General features: G+C 38.9%; 1 protein-coding gene across 3 annotated transcripts in view; it reads right to left on the bottom strand.

Annotated features, from left to right (window-relative positions):
• Nucleotides 1–14,780, bottom strand: part of RBM25 (RNA binding motif protein 25) — a 53,127-nt gene extending 38,347 nt beyond the window's left edge. For 2 of the 3 annotated variants that reach the window (XM_049113669.1, XM_049113671.1), the window contains exons 1-3: nt 14,595–14,780; nt 5,972–6,088; nt 5,739–5,859 (exon numbers count right to left, since the gene is read on the bottom strand). In XM_049113669.1, coding sequence (XP_048969626.1) covers nt 5,739–5,859; nt 5,972–6,013 — 163 coding nt within the window. In that variant the 5' untranslated portion in view covers nt 6,014–6,088; nt 14,595–14,780. The remainder of the gene's footprint in view (nt 1–5,738; nt 5,860–5,971; nt 6,089–14,594) is intronic. The other variant, XM_049113670.1, reaches the window with a different exon arrangement.
• Nucleotides 14,781–15,559: the final 779 nt, after the last annotated feature.

Genomic DNA, 15,559 nt, shown 5'->3' with positions numbered 1-15,559 from the left:
TGAAAATGAGATATTGATGAATGCCTTATTTTCAAAAGCAATATGGCACAGGTCTATTAAAACTTAACACGACACCAAAAACTACTCTAAAAGACTACCACCACAACATGCTTTTGTATCAGGAGTTTAAAAATCTGGATAGTTACTGATTCATGTTCATCTGATTCGGGACATCCTGAAAGCCAGTAACATACACAAATACAGATCCACCTATGAGTAAACAATGGTATTAACAAACCTTTTTTTTTTTTTAAGATTTTGTTTATTTATTCATAGAGATACGCACAGAGAGAGAGAGAGAGAAGCAGAGACACAGGCAGAGAGAAGCAGGCTCCATACAGGAAGCCTGATGTGGGACTTGATCCCAGGTCTCCAGGACCACACCCCAGGCTGCAGGCAGTGCTAAACCGCTGTGCCACCGGGTCTGCCCCTATTAACAAACCTTTAAAGGTTACAAAAAAAAGTTATCAAATGAGAAATTAATCTGGAAACCTAAAAAGAATTTTGTTATTGCTTGTTCTTTAAGAAAAACAAGGGGATCCCTGGGTGGCGCAGCGGTTTGGCGCCTGCCTTTGGCCCAGGACGCGATCCTAGAGACCCGGGATCGAATCCCACGTCGGGCTCCCTGCATGGAGCCTGCTTCTCCCTCTGCCTGTGTCTCTGCCTCTCTCTCTCTCTGTGACTATCATAAATAAATAAATAATTTAAAAAAAAAGAGTTGAGAGAGAATGTATATTAAAAAAAGAAAAAAAAAAAGAAAAAAAAAAAACAAGCAATATCACCAATAATCTCAGTCAGTATCAAAGAAAAACTCGGGATCCCTGGGTGGCGCAGTAGTTTGGCGCCTGCCTTTGGCCCAGGGCGCGATCCTGGAGACCCGGGATCGAATCCCATGTCGGGCTCCCGGTGCATGGAGCCTGCTTCTCCTTCTGCCTATGTCTCTGCCTCTCTCTCTCTCTCTTTCTCTCTCTCTCTCTCTCTGTGTGACTATCATAAATAAATAAATAATAAAAAAAAAGAATAAAATCTCTAAGACCATCTGCTGCACTAAGAGTCAATGGGCATCTTAGTGATACGTGCATTTTTGTTTTCAACCACATTGCTTGCCAATCAATAACTACTATAGGGTATTCTTGTGCATATAACTAATGAAAAAATCTTTGCAAATGACGTATCAGATAAAGGGCTAGTTTCCAAGATCTATAAAGAACTTATTAAACTCAACAGCAAAGAAACAAATAATCCAATCATGAAATGGGCAAAAGACATGAACAGAAATCTCACAGAGGAAGACACAGACATGGCCAACAAGCACATGAGAAAATGCTCCGCATCACTTGCCATCAGAGAAATACAAATCAAAACCACAATGAGATACCACCTCACACCAGTGAGAATGGGGAAAATTAACAAAGCAGGAAACCACAAATGTTGGAGAGGATGCGGAGAAAAGGGAACCCTCTTACACTGTTGGTGGGAATGTGAACTGGTGCAGCCACTCTGGAAAACTGTGTGGAGGTTCCTCAAAGAATTAAAAATAGATCTGCCCTACGACCCAGCTTTTGCACTGCTGGGGATTTATCCCAAAGATACAGATGCAACGAAACGCCGGGACACCTGCACCCCGATGTTTCTAGCAGCAATGTCCACAATAGCCAAACTGTGGAAGGAGCCTCGATGTCCATCGAAAGATGGATAAAGATGTGGTTTATGTATACAATGGAATATTACTCAGCCATTAGATAAATGATGAATACCCACCATTTGCTTCGACATGGATGGAACTGGAGGGTATTATGCTGAGTGAAATAAGTCAATCAGAGAAGGACAAACATTATGTGTTCTCATTCATTTGGGGAATATAAATAATAGTGAAAGGGAATAGAGGGGAAGGGAGAAGAAATGGGTAGGAAATATCAGAAAGGGAGACAGAACATGAAGACTCCTAACTCTGGGAAACGAACTAGGGGTGGTGGAAGGGGAGGAGGGTAGGGGGTGGGGGTGACTGGTTGGTGGGCACTGAGGGGGGCACTTGACGGGATGAGCACTGGGTGTTATTCTGTATGTTGGCAAATTGAACACCAATAAAAAATAAATTTATTAAAAAAAATCTTACCATCTGAGCACTAAGAAAAAGAATGCAATAAGGGCAAAAACTAATGAAAGACTTACTTTTCTACTATAAATTTTAAAACGCTTCTAAACATATCTCAAAGAAGTTCTGAAATCATTCTTTGGTTCAAATTTAACATCAATTTATGAGAATTCTCCAACTAAGACTGGTAATAAAATCTTAAACATTTAACACTATCCATTTATTTTCTAACCTAAATTGTTTTTTGAATGAGAAAAATCAAGATTCCTATCATTAAGTCAACAGAACACTGCACAAAATAGAAAAAAAGACAGAGATGCCTGGCTGGCTTAGTTGGAGAAGCATGTAACGTTTGATCTCAGGATCACGAGTTCAAGCCCCACGTCAGGTGTAGAGATTACTTCTGTAAGTAAATATGCACGTAAACTTTTTAAAAAGGAAAGAAAAAGACAGAGTTCAACTCTTGGTTCTATTACATCTAGCTATGCAAACTTGAACAAGCTAAGCTGTTCAAGCTGCAGTTTCCTCAATTCTCATGAGTTAATTTCTTTGGAGCACCAATGAGACAGATCATTTATGTGTAGCAGTTGAATACAGTACATGCTCAAAACTATAATTCATCAATCTGTATATCTAAGTTTTTCACTTTTAAGTTTCAAAGCAAAAAAAGTCCTTCCCCTTTATCAACTGTAAACTACATGGCACCTTTCCCATAGGTGAATTTTCTATTAAAGAAAAGTTCAGAAAAAGACGTAGTGGGGTAAGAAATGTTTTTTTGAGTTTTTTTTTTTTTTCTTTTTTGGGTAGGGGGTTATGTAAGCTCTACAACCAACATGGGACTCAAATTCACAACCCTGAGATCAAGAGTCACATGCTCTGAGCCAGCCAGGCATCCCATTTTTTTTTCCTTTTTAACAGTTACTAAATGTTTAATAGTTATGTTTCCTACCTCAACTTACTAATATCCTGCAATACAGAATTCACAATTCACAATGGAAAATGTATTGTTACTCATTACAAAGATCTACACGTGCTAAAGTGAAAAGAAGCAAAGTACACAAAGCGTGAACAGTGTAGTACTAGTTGAGTTTTTAAAAACACAGAAGTAGGAAAAGGGTAAACAAAAGCAAACACACCAGGATATGCAAAGTGTTTGTCTCTGGAGTGTTACAAACTAGAAGCTGATACAAAAAGCTGTTAGGGGAAGGAAATTCTCAGGAATGTGAAAGAGGGGATGGACTTCCTTCTGTTCTATGCATATTACTTTTTAGGGAAATTTTATGGTTATTTTTCCAAATTGATTTTCTAATTTAATATAGAATGTGACCATTACATTTAGAGTTCAATTAATCACACTAATAGGCAAGACAAGAAAATTACACATGAACATGGGTATTATGGTCTTGAATTACCACCCTAGTTTAGCATACTATTTCATTATTTACCTTTTAAAGTATTGATGCTACACAAAGAATGTAGAATGAGGTGTAACCAAACTCTGATTTATCATACAAATATATTTCCCTAAACAGAAATGACAGTATATGCTGTTATACAGAATCAGAATTAGCACGTTACCATTCTGAATAAATGCCCACATTACTATGGCATTGACCAGTCAAAAAGAAAAACTGATGAGACGCCTGGGTAGTTCATCAGTTGAGCGTCTGCCTTCAGCTCAGGTCCTGATCAGGTCCGGGGACCAAGTCCCACATCTGGCTCCTTGTGAGGAGCCTGCTTCTCTGTCTTTCTATGTCTCTGCCTCTTTCTGTGTCTCTGATGAATGAATGAATACACACACACACACACACACACACACACACTAAAAAAACTGACAATCTGGTTTTGAGGTCTCCTGACCCATCTTAAAAAATTATGCAGGGAGTAGTCTTATCAGACATAGGTTTCATTTATCTTCTACTTCTGTTTTAATAATTTGGCATAATGTTCATCACAAAATGTCAAATTTAGTGTTTGCTCTTCAAAATTCAAAGGAATTTAAAAACTTTTCTATAAAACCAATTTATTAGGAAGGAAATTTAAGGTACTGATTTTTCTGTCACTTTTCCTGATTCTAAAAGATTAAGCTTCATTCCCAATCCCTTAATTTTCTTAACAAAGGAATAAAACGTAAACTATTCTTCCCTATAAAACTATAACACAACCGTTTTGTTTTTAGGAAGGATCATGGTTACTAGTAAAGGCCATCAAAAACGTATCTTATGAGACTAAATTGATTAACAAAATCAGGATATATGAACCTCCCAAAAATTGATGCCAAAACAAAAGTGGCTCTCAGGACACCATCCTTCTTATATTATTAATCTGTTAGATGGTTGACAACTAACTTTATTCAGTTTTCTGTTAACATTATTCTCTCAATCCCCCTATTCAGCAGGAATTCCTTTATACATTATAGAACAACTCAATTACTGACTAAAATTCAGTAAGTGTTCTATGAAATAATAAACTGGTTTAGATTTAAATTTAAATATGTATTTCATTTTTATTTTTAGATTGATTCTCTTTCTTTCTTTTCAGGGTCCTGGTATCATGACCTAAGCTGAAGGCAGATGCTTAACGGAACTGAGCCACCCAGGAGCCCCTAAATACGTATTTCAAACTATATTCCTGGAAAGAGGTAGTAATAAATACACATCCATGATTACCTAGGACAGCTTAAAACAAGTTGCTACAAGCATAAATGTCCTAAAAATTTGTACAAATATTGCATTCTACTCCATAATGTGTATAAGTACTTGTTCTAACTTTCAGAAGAATGATTTACCCCCAAATTCCTGAAGTGCTAAATGATATTCCAAAAACACTGCCATGTTTATCTGTGGCTTTAGCACTGCTATATACTTGATCTAGAAGTTAGGAGGCCCCCAAAGCTGAGTCTCTAGAATATACATGTTATGAATCAACAGCCTTGGGGCACCTGGCTAGCTCAGTGGCTGAGCATCTGCCTTGGGCTCGGGGCGTGATCCCAGGTCCCCTGCAGGGAACCTCCTTCTCCCTCTATGTCTCTGCCTCTCTGTGTCTCTCGTGAATAAATAAATAAAATCTTAAAAAAAAAGGGATCCCTGGGTGGCGCAGCGGTTTAGCGCCTGTCTTTGGCCCAGGGCGCGATCCTGGAGACCCAGGATCGAATCCCACATCGGGCTCCCGGTGCATGGAGCCTGCTTCTCCCTCTGCCTGTGTCTTTGCCTCTCTCTCCCTCTCTCTCTCTGTGACTATCATAAATAAATAAAAATTAAAAAAAAAAAAAACTATATGGAAGAAAAAAAGAAATGGATGAGCCTATTTCATTTCCCTCTTTCAGTAAGGGAATAACAACGGTTATGTGGGAATGTGGGCAAAATTTTTCACTGTATACCTTTTTAACTACGGAATTGTATGAATTAGTATATATTTGCTGGTTTACTTTATTTTTTAAATAAAGGGATTTTTTTAATCTTCCCAGATTAATTTGATACTCAATTTGATATGAAAAGTACTGTCATAGAATAAGACATCACATTTAAAGAAAAATGCTAACATGTTTACTACTAACACAGTCACATACATTATCACTTTCCTAAAGTTTATACTATTATAACAAAAGTATAGGCTAAAAAAACAACAGTATCCAAAAACTTACCTGGAGGTACAGGTGGAGGAAAACCAGGAAATTGTGGGGGCGGGATCCCTGGTGGGAGTGCTGGGATTCCCATGGGAGGGCGATTCAAATGAGGGGGGAAAGACATTCTTACTGCAGCGGTCTAAAGAAAAAAATCATGACAAATCATTTTATTTGAAAACTTTGCAATTTGATATGCCTGGTTTGTTGGCCTTCATTTTTAGAGTATCTGCAAAATTCTAAAGTTTTCTTACCCAAAGGAGTTGGCAAAGACCCTCTTTTCTCTGTCTGTCCATTGAGAATTTTTAAAACTTAGATCTTTTCTAAAATAAGTTCCCAAAATGTACACGATCTAAATTCAGGATAGACTCCTACAATCATATGGGAATACATATAAAGGAAGAAAAAAATTTTGAGGTTCAGTTAATATCCAAAAATTAAATACCAAACATCAATGAATCTTTTTAAACCAAACTCAGAATCCAGGAAGATTATCTAAGGTTTTTTTCTTTAAATGTTCTGATGCATTTTTCTACATACATCAGCACCCTGAAAACTAAATGTACCAAGTTACACAATATTTGTTGACTCAATGTTGGCCAGTTCCTCAAGGACAAATGAATGTCTCAGTGAACCATAAACCTGAGAGGGAAGAAACCTCCTGACATCAGGTCACATACTAACTACTCAGATATAAAGAAAACATACAATTTGTGACAATGAGAAAATATGTAACTTTTATTAAACTTAAAAGTCAACTTCCTAACCATTCTTGAATGAAATTCAATGAATGAAATTCAAGAATCAGAACTTAGCATTTGATTTCTTTGAATATTAGAATATACTGTACTGTTTAAATGGTTTGATATTACTTAAAAGAAAGTTAATTTTGTCCTTTAGTTAAATGAATATAAGTATTTAAGACTCCCCAAGCACCAAATTTTGTATCTTCATCAACATACTTGAATGTCCAGAACTGTAAGAAAAAGTATAAAAATTCTATTAGGATATCCTAGGAGGATTCCATGCACCAATTCAAAGAAGCAGCCAAAATAAGTGATCTCATACCAGTAATGGCACTAAATAGCAGTGATTTGATCAACAGGAGATATGTCTGTCGGGCACTAGGAAAAATTCCCCCTACACTCTGTAACTGAAGGAGTCTAGAGTTGTTTGAAGTTTTTAAAAAGAATCTGTCTCTATTTTTGGTCTATTTCATACATTGATTTACTCACCCTTCAGAAGAGAGAAGATAAAAAGTGCATGTCTTCCACTTCCTCGCCCCCTAATCCCAACAGTTTGGTATATATCGTTGTATTCTTCTAAATACCTTTCTATACACAAACTAACATATAATTATTTGTGTTTTTCTGCAAACAATATAATCATACTATACTGTTAGGTACATTTCTCCCTCATTATCATTAACATCTCATCAGTTCATATAGTTCTATTCCAACCTTTATAATACGGTAAACTACTACAAGCATATAATAATTATTCATTCAACATGGATGGTTGGATCCACATTTTGCCTCTTATAATACTGAACATTCTTGGACATATAAATCTATGCACCTGTGCAAGTAACTCTCTTATGCAGATTAGTACTATATGTATCTACACTTTACCTCCGAATCATCCTCCAAAACTAGCGCACAAATCCACATCCCCACCACCAATATATGGGTATGCCCTTTGCTCAGATCTTCACCATTGTTAGAGTAAATCAGTGTTTAAATTATAACAATCTGAAAACTAAAAAATACTCCCATTTTAATGTACATTTCCTTAATCTCTCTTGAATATTTTTACCTGTTTATCAGACATTTCTTTAAAACAGTCTTAGAAAAGTATGTCCTTCAGGCTCACAGCTGTTCTTCCTCAGTATTCTTTTGACTTAATAAGTTAGGATAATATTCTATAAAATCTTAACTTCAATTTCAGAAAACACAGTACACTTAAAATATTTAGAAAGTTTTTCTTATAAAAAATATTTAGAAAGTTTTACAAACAAAATAGATTCCTAAAATTCCATATACTTAGAAAATAAGATAGTAGAAATGCCTTAAAATATTTAGTATCAGTATAAATTAAAAAGGGAATTTTTAAGTAATATTTTTGTAATACTTTTTCTCCAAAAACAAAACAAAACAAAAATTCTATATAAAGGGGGTGAGTGTATCTCCTTTTAAAAGAGGGAAAAAGGGGGATCTCTGGGTGGCTCAGCGGTTTGGCGCCTGCCTTTGGTCCAGGGCGCGATCCTGGAGTCCCGGGATCGAGACCCGCGTCGGGCTCCCGGCATGGAGCCTGCTTCTCCCTCCTCCCGTGTCTCTGCCTCTCTCTCTCTCTATGTCTATCATAAAATAAATAAATAAATCTTTAAAAAAAAAAAAAAAAAGAGGGCTACTATCCTACTTCCACAAACTCTTCTATTATCATTATTCTTTATCATTATTCTATCTTAGCACTTTCTTAGGAGGGCAGTTGAAATTAATACCTGTCAGATAAATTAATTAATCAATGAATGAATCAGTAAACCAATTTATTAGGACGCTCCCATGTACCAAGTACTATGCCAGTAATGAAGCAGTGCCTAGCTTCACAATGTTTACAAAGACTGGAGCATAAAATTCATCTCTAGAATCATTTATTGTCAAGTACTAGCTATAACTATTACTTTTTAGAAACCTAGGTTCTTGGTGTTTATATTTCATAGCTTTTAAATGTATAATTTCTTCCGTACAAATTAACCAGATTGTTTTAGTGTATGCCAATGTATCCATTCCATTCACTTCTAATTTTTCTATGTTCTACATCTCTTTCATTTAGAACTGTTCAAAACTTGCTTATTCATAAGTGAACTTCAAAGGTGTCTGATAATTTTATCTTAATTAAGGTTATAGTTCCTCCTATGGTCAGAAAACTACAATTCTGGTGATCACTGGTAAATAATATAAAAAATCACTTCAAAAAATAAATAAAAATCACAAAAAAAATAAATAAATAAATAAATAAATAAAAATCACTTTAAACATCCTAAAATAGGAGTATCAACCACTTTTTTCAAAATGAACTTTTATGTTTTGACATGTGAAAATGAGAATAAACTTTTATAACCATAAAACAAAGCTTATCAGTTCTTAACTACAGTTGATAAATTGTAATACTCTCATCACAAATTATAGAGATTCAAAGTTGGCAGGTTCTTTGCAGAATAAAGTAGGGAAGAGAATTAGGGAGTTCTTTAGTTAAATATGGTAGGCCTCACCAAGAAGGTAGGTAAATTGACCTCCAAAGGGGCCAAGGCAGAGAAGCCTTGTATCTGGAGGCAATAGCCTTCCAAAAAAAAAAAGGGAAACAAATGCAAAGAGCCTGAGTTGGGCATGGAGTGCTTGTGGGAGGAAAGCAAGGCCAACAGCTGGAGCAGAGTACTTGAGGAAAGTCAAAGATAAATGCCAAGTATTACTTGAGGGGTGGGGGTTCAGAGAATGTAGTACTTTGTAGGCCACTGTAAAGGTTTTGATCTTTACTCTGCATGAGATGGAAAACATTAGAAAGGCTTCTGACCTGACTTATATTTTAAGTGTCACTGGCCACTGTAGAACTGGAGACTGGGGATCCCTGGGTGGCGCAGCGGTTTGGCGCCTGCCTTTGGCCCAGGGCGTGATCCTGGAGACCTGGGATCGAATCCCACGTCAGGCTCCTGGTGCATGGAGCCTGCTTCTCCCTCTGCCTATGTCTCTGCCTCTCTCTATGACTCATAAATAAATTAAAAAAAAAATTTTTTAAAAAGAACTGGAGACTGGAGAACAAGGGGCGATACAGGAGACTACTGCAATAATGAGACAAGAGAGGGTGGCCTGGAATAGGTGGCAGTGGTTAAAGTGTTAGATTCAGGGAATCCCTTGGCACCTGCCTTCGGCCCAGGGCGTCATCCTGGAGTCCCGGGATCGAGTCCCACATCGGGCTCCCTGCATGGAGCCTGCTTCTCCCTCTGCCTGTGTCTCTGCCTCTCTCTGTCTCTCATGAGTAAATTAAAAAAAAAAAAAAGTGTTAGATTCAGGATGTAGTACTTTGAAGGTAGCCAATTTCTGCTAAGGGAGTGTGGAGTTTAAGAAAGATGCAATAATTATTTTATTTGAAAAAATAAAAAAAATAATAATTATTTTATTTGCACTGAGATGATTTAAATAACATTTAAAAATACTTGTATTTTTTTACTTTTTTCAGTTTCACTTTGGAGTGCTTCACTTTTAAAAGGTTCAAAGCATTTTTACCTGCTAGGTATGAAACCTTATGGCCTAAAGTAACAAAAACAAGCAACTATGATGCAAGTATTATCTCTAGTGTTGCAATGGTCATACAGGTTTATTATACATTTGTCAAAATTCACTGAAATTAAAATCGGTGTATTTTATTGCATCCAAATTTTATCTCAATAAATCTAGTCCCCATCCAAAAAAAAACCTTTAAAAAAAAGAAAACTTTTAAATAAGATTTCTCTTTAGCACTCATAATATACATGCTTTTTTTTTTTCACTTTTTCCTCTTTACACTTTTAAATCACTGCTTTTTTCCTACACCATTAACTGCTTACAACCACTGCAGATTTATCCCAAGAGAAAACGAATGATTTCACCAGGAATAGATATACTGGGTAACCCCATCAGGGCACTGTATGTCAAATTTCTGAATGCTAAGAGGCAAATGAACCAACAGATTCTTCTTAGTAAACATTTATACAACTCATTCATTCATTCAACAAATATCTAGCTCCAATTTTGTGTCAGGTTCTTTTCTAAGTATTATTTTTAATAACTCTGAAAGAGCAAATTTTAAGTTATTATATAGTTACACAGCCAGCCCAGTGGCTCTCCAGTGAATATAAATGATCATAACTATAGAATGCATTGTCCCCTGCTCTGCTTATAACCTGCAAGGCACAATGAACTGACAACCTGCCCCAGCCTAAGCAAAGCCAGCCCTTCAAAATATCATTTCTCAAACTGAATTTCTACAGAAGGGAAGTGTTCAGTAACTATTCCTAAGAAAAAGTATTCCATGTCCAAAGAATGGGAAATGCTTGATTAACAAAGTTTCTTTTACAGGAAAACTTTTCAGAGGTATGAAAATACTCAAGTCTCCAAAAAGGGAGCTCATCATTTTCTGAGATTTCCACTTAGCTGTTTTCTCATTTTCGATGATTAAAAAGCAATGCTTGGGCAGCCCCGGTAGCGCAGCAGTTCAGCACTGCCTGCACCCCAGGGTGTGATCCTGGAGACCTGGGATCAAGTCCCACGTCGGGCTCCCTGCATGGGGCCTGCTTCTCCCTCTGCCTGTGTCTCTGCCTCTCTCTCTCTCTCTCTCTCTCTCTCTCTTACTCATGAATAAATAAATAAAATCTTTAAAAAAAAAAAAAAAAGCCATGCTATCTAGAGAAAAATTAGTGGTAGTCTGGAGTGACTTGAAAACAAGAAAGAAAATCCTTTTGGGGGAAAGTCACATAACTCTGAACATTTACTAAAAATCATCAAATTGCACATTACAATGAGCCTGTTTCCTGCGTTAATTACACCTTAATAAAGTTGCTTTTTAAAAAAAGCACTACTTGGGCAGCCTGGGTGGCTCAGCAATTTAGGGCCGCCTTCAGCCCAGGACGTGATCCTGGAGACCTGGGATCCAGTTCCGCATCAGGCTGCCTGCACGGAGCCTGCTTCTCCCTCTGCCTGTGTTTCTGCCTCTCTCTCTGTCTCTCATGAGTTAAATTTAAAAAAATCTTAAATAAATAAAAATAAAAATAGTACTACCAATTCAGGACAATTTCAGGCTAAATCCAGTTAAGACTTGAGGATTAGACAATACTGCATCAATATTAATTTCCTGATTTTGTTGAATGTACTGTTGTTAAATATGGAAATGTCTTTATTCTAGGAAATATACACTAAAGTGTTTAAGGGTTAAGGGACATCTGCAGCTTACTAGCAAAACATTTCAGAAGAAAACTATGAAGAAATAGAGAAGATAAAGCAAATTCGTCAAATGTTACCATTTGGGGACCCTTGGTGAAAGGCATTTGAGAATTCTTTCTACTATTTCTGCAACTTGTTTAAAGTTTGACTCATGCCAAGTAAGTGTTAAAAGTAGTATTAAGAGGTGCCTGGGTGGCTCAGTCAGTTAAGCATCATCTGCCTTCTACTAGGGTCATGATCCCATTAGGTTGCCTGCTCAGCCTGCTTCTCTCTCCTGCCCCACTCATGCTCTCTAGCTATCTCTTATCTCTGCCTGCCTCTCTCTCTCAAATAAATAAAAAAATTTTTTAAGGCAGTATCAATTCTGGTGGTGTAAATATTATCTTCTTTTTCTTCTCTTAACGTTTCAAAATTAAAAAAAAGGGGGGGGGGGCAAGAAAAAAAAAACTATTCACCAACTTTAAGGGGGAAATCAGTTGATATCCTTTTAGAAATGGCAGTGGTAGTTGTCAGAAAAGACTACCAAAATTAAACAAAATACACAGAATGTTTTTGTAAGACAATGACTACTTTTGCTTCCAAAGGTACAAAATAGTTTAAATCATACGCAAACGAGAAAAGTACATAGCTAATTTATGACCCAAAAAGTTACTCGAAAATCCCAAACTTGTATTAGGTCTGAAGTGTTACCAATGTTACAACAAACTCATTTTATTTTAAAAACATATTTAAAACCTTACGAAAGTGGAATAAAAAGATACCAAACCACAAAATAAAAAGTACTTAGCCCGAACTGTCATTAATATATGGTACCTATGCAACACTGGGGCAATAAAAACATTTTCTTCCTAAAAGTGTTTCCGAACCATACCAAAATAAATAGATAAATAAGGGGAAAACCCTACTTTGGGGATCCAAGATGCAAATTTGGTAACCTCAAGAAAATAATTTTTTTTTTTTTTAAGTTGGCTACCCATCATCCAGCGTGGAACCCAACGCAGCGCTTGAACTCATGACCCTGAGATCAAGACCTGAGCTGAGATCAAGAGTTGGACGCTCAGGGCACCTGGGTGGTTCAGTCGGTTAAGTGGTTAAACATTTGACTCTTGATTTTGGCTCAGGTCATGATCTCGGTGCCCAGAGGCTGAGACCCACGTCGGACTCCGTGTTCAACAGGAAGTCTGCTTGAGGTTTTTTTTCTCTCTCAAATAAGTTAATCAAAAGAAAGAAAAGCCCGACACATAACTAACTGAGCTGCCCAGGTGCCCCAAAAAGATGACTTATTTAACAAAAATATTAACATTTTAATTTACTTCTGTTTACAGAAAGTCTTTAGCATACATTATCTCACCAAATCTCCCAAATTACCTATTGCAGATATACTAATCTCCTTTTATAGATGAAGAAGCTAACTTCTCCAAGGGAACACAATATGTGGGTGGGGACTCCAAGGTCCTCATTATCCTAAAATTACCAAACCAAAGGCTGTTTTCACTGTTATCACAATAACATACCAAGAAGAAACTTAAGAGTTAACTTTTTTTTTTTTTTATTTATAGAAGTCTATTCACAATACACTGAATGAAACGTTAAGACTCCGGATTAGGCTCTTGCGCTTCACATTCTTAAATAACAAACAATATCAACGTGGACTAAACCCTACGTTACTTAGACATTGCACTAAGGATTTTACATGTTTTTCAAAGCCCGCAATCACGATAACCTATAAAGTGGATACTATTACAATCCTCAATTTACAGATGAAGAAAACCAAGACTCCAAGAAAAGTTAAATTAATTACAATAGTACACTATCGGCTTAAATCACGAGAAACCGATGACCCACACTGAATTATCTTTCAAGGCCTATGAATGTTTTTGGAAATCTTCTGAAAAATTAAAGTTCCCAACACAATATATAAAAATTGCTTATACTCTACTGCCAACCACCTAATTCACGGTACTTCATACTACGGCAGTCTGGGACAAGAGAAGTCCAATCTCTCGACTCTCCTTTTGGTCTGCTCCACTCTGCCCAGTGGAGGAAAATGGCTTTTCCATAGCAATATAAATCCACATTACATAACTTCATAATAATCTTCATACTCCTAGATCTACTTCGAAAAACGTTATTTATGAAGCACTGAAGACCGAAGAAGAGTAAGAAAGAAAGAACACATTTTAATGTGGAGGTTGGTCACCGCCTAGAATGAATGGGGGGGGAGGGGGATAGTTTACTGCAACCTCCAATGGAGTAAGGGGGGGGGGGGGAAGGACCACACAGTATTCATCACAATCTCAAAAGAATGGTGGGGGAGGGTGCTTTAAAAAAAGAAAGAAAGAAAAAGGTGGGCATTAGTTGAATTCGGGGTTGGGAGTGGGGGAGTCCCCTCGGTGGCGGGCTCTGCATGACCCAAGAGGGAGGGAAAGAAATTCGGTAAACAGGCTGGGTGCTCGCCGGCTTGTACGCAGAGCCTGGGGCAAGAGCGTCCTAGGCCCGAAAAATCGACGGCAGCACCTCCGCCGAGCTCGGGTTAGAAAGGGGCCTTCCTCTGGGAAGGACTCCCAAGGGGCCGGACCATCATCGCGGGGCAAACGTGGGAGCCCAGAAGGGGCCGAGGCGATGCGCTCGGTGTGGCGGACCGCGGAAGGGAAAGGGAAAGTGGGCGACAATGCAAGGGAGAACAGCTCTGGCCCCCACGGGCCCCTGCTGGGCCCACCTGGATTTCCGAGGCCCTAGAGAAGTGCAGAAACCCAAGCCTCGCGCCCGTCCCCTCCCCCACCCCAACCTCCCTTCACCCCCAATCCCACCCGGGGCCCTCTCGCAGCCTCCCTGGCTTCCCTCCTGCCACCGAGGTACCCCGTTCTCCCCCGGTTCCCACACGCATTCAGGGGCGTGAACTCACCCTCCGCTGAGGAAACGGTACGATCTTCGCGGTCTTCGAGGCTCCAGGTTACGAGCGGGCGCCACCGGCTCGAGGTCTCTGCGCGCCGCTCGCCGGGAGCCGAGTCCCGAAGCGCCTCCACGCACAGGCCGCAAACACAGCCGCGCTGCGCGGGGAGCTTCTGGAGGTCTTCCTCTTGCCCGGCGTGCACTGCGGCCGCGGAGCGTAAAGAGGAGGAGCATAGAGAAGGACGCGTATAGATAGTCTGCTCTTCTTTGGGTCTGAGTCACCGCGCAGCCGCGAAGAACCATAGAGAAGGAGCGCCTGGTGGGGACTAGAGAGGCTCGAGCTGTAAATGACGACCCACCCGGCCATGTTTGATTGGAGCTGATTGAATCTTATGACTAAGAGACGCCATCTTGAGGTCAAGGTTCCGCTGCGCGCGGAGTAGAGGCTGTTAGGGTAACTCCTCGCTTTTTGTAGTTTGGTGTCCCGGGGCTTACAGCCCTGTTTTGTGGCTCAGTGAGGTTCGGTGGACTGCAAACCGGGCCTCTCCCAGCACGTCGGCGGAAACGCCGCCTGCTGATCTTTCCTGGAAAACAGCTAAAAAACTGGCGAAGGGCGTGGTGGTTCCAAGTGCAGGCGCACACCCCTTGTGCGAGCTAGGCCAAAGAGGGGGCCGGACATCCTCCAAATACCTGAAACGGCCTGTAGACCGTTTTCACGCGACTTTCATTCTGTCATGTAGAGGTGCTGGAAAGAACGTCACTTACTGGGTCAACGGAAATAAAACTAGATCCATGCACATAAAGCAATCATGAATGATTCTTTGATGAACGTCATGGTCAACATCTTTTTTTTTTTTTTTTTTTTTTAATAGGGAAACCTGAGTGGCTCAGTGGTTGAGCGTCTGCCTTTGTTTTGTGTGTGTGTGTTTTTGAAGATTTTATTTGTTCATGAGAGACACAGGCAGAGCGAGAAGCGGG

This window comes from Canis lupus, chromosome 8 (genome assembly GCF_003254725.2).
Source record: "Canis lupus dingo isolate Sandy chromosome 8, ASM325472v2, whole genome shotgun sequence".
In the NCBI taxonomy this organism is placed as follows: domain Eukaryota; kingdom Metazoa; phylum Chordata; class Mammalia; order Carnivora; family Canidae; genus Canis; species Canis lupus.
This window is presented reverse-complemented; position numbering and strand designations above follow the sequence as displayed.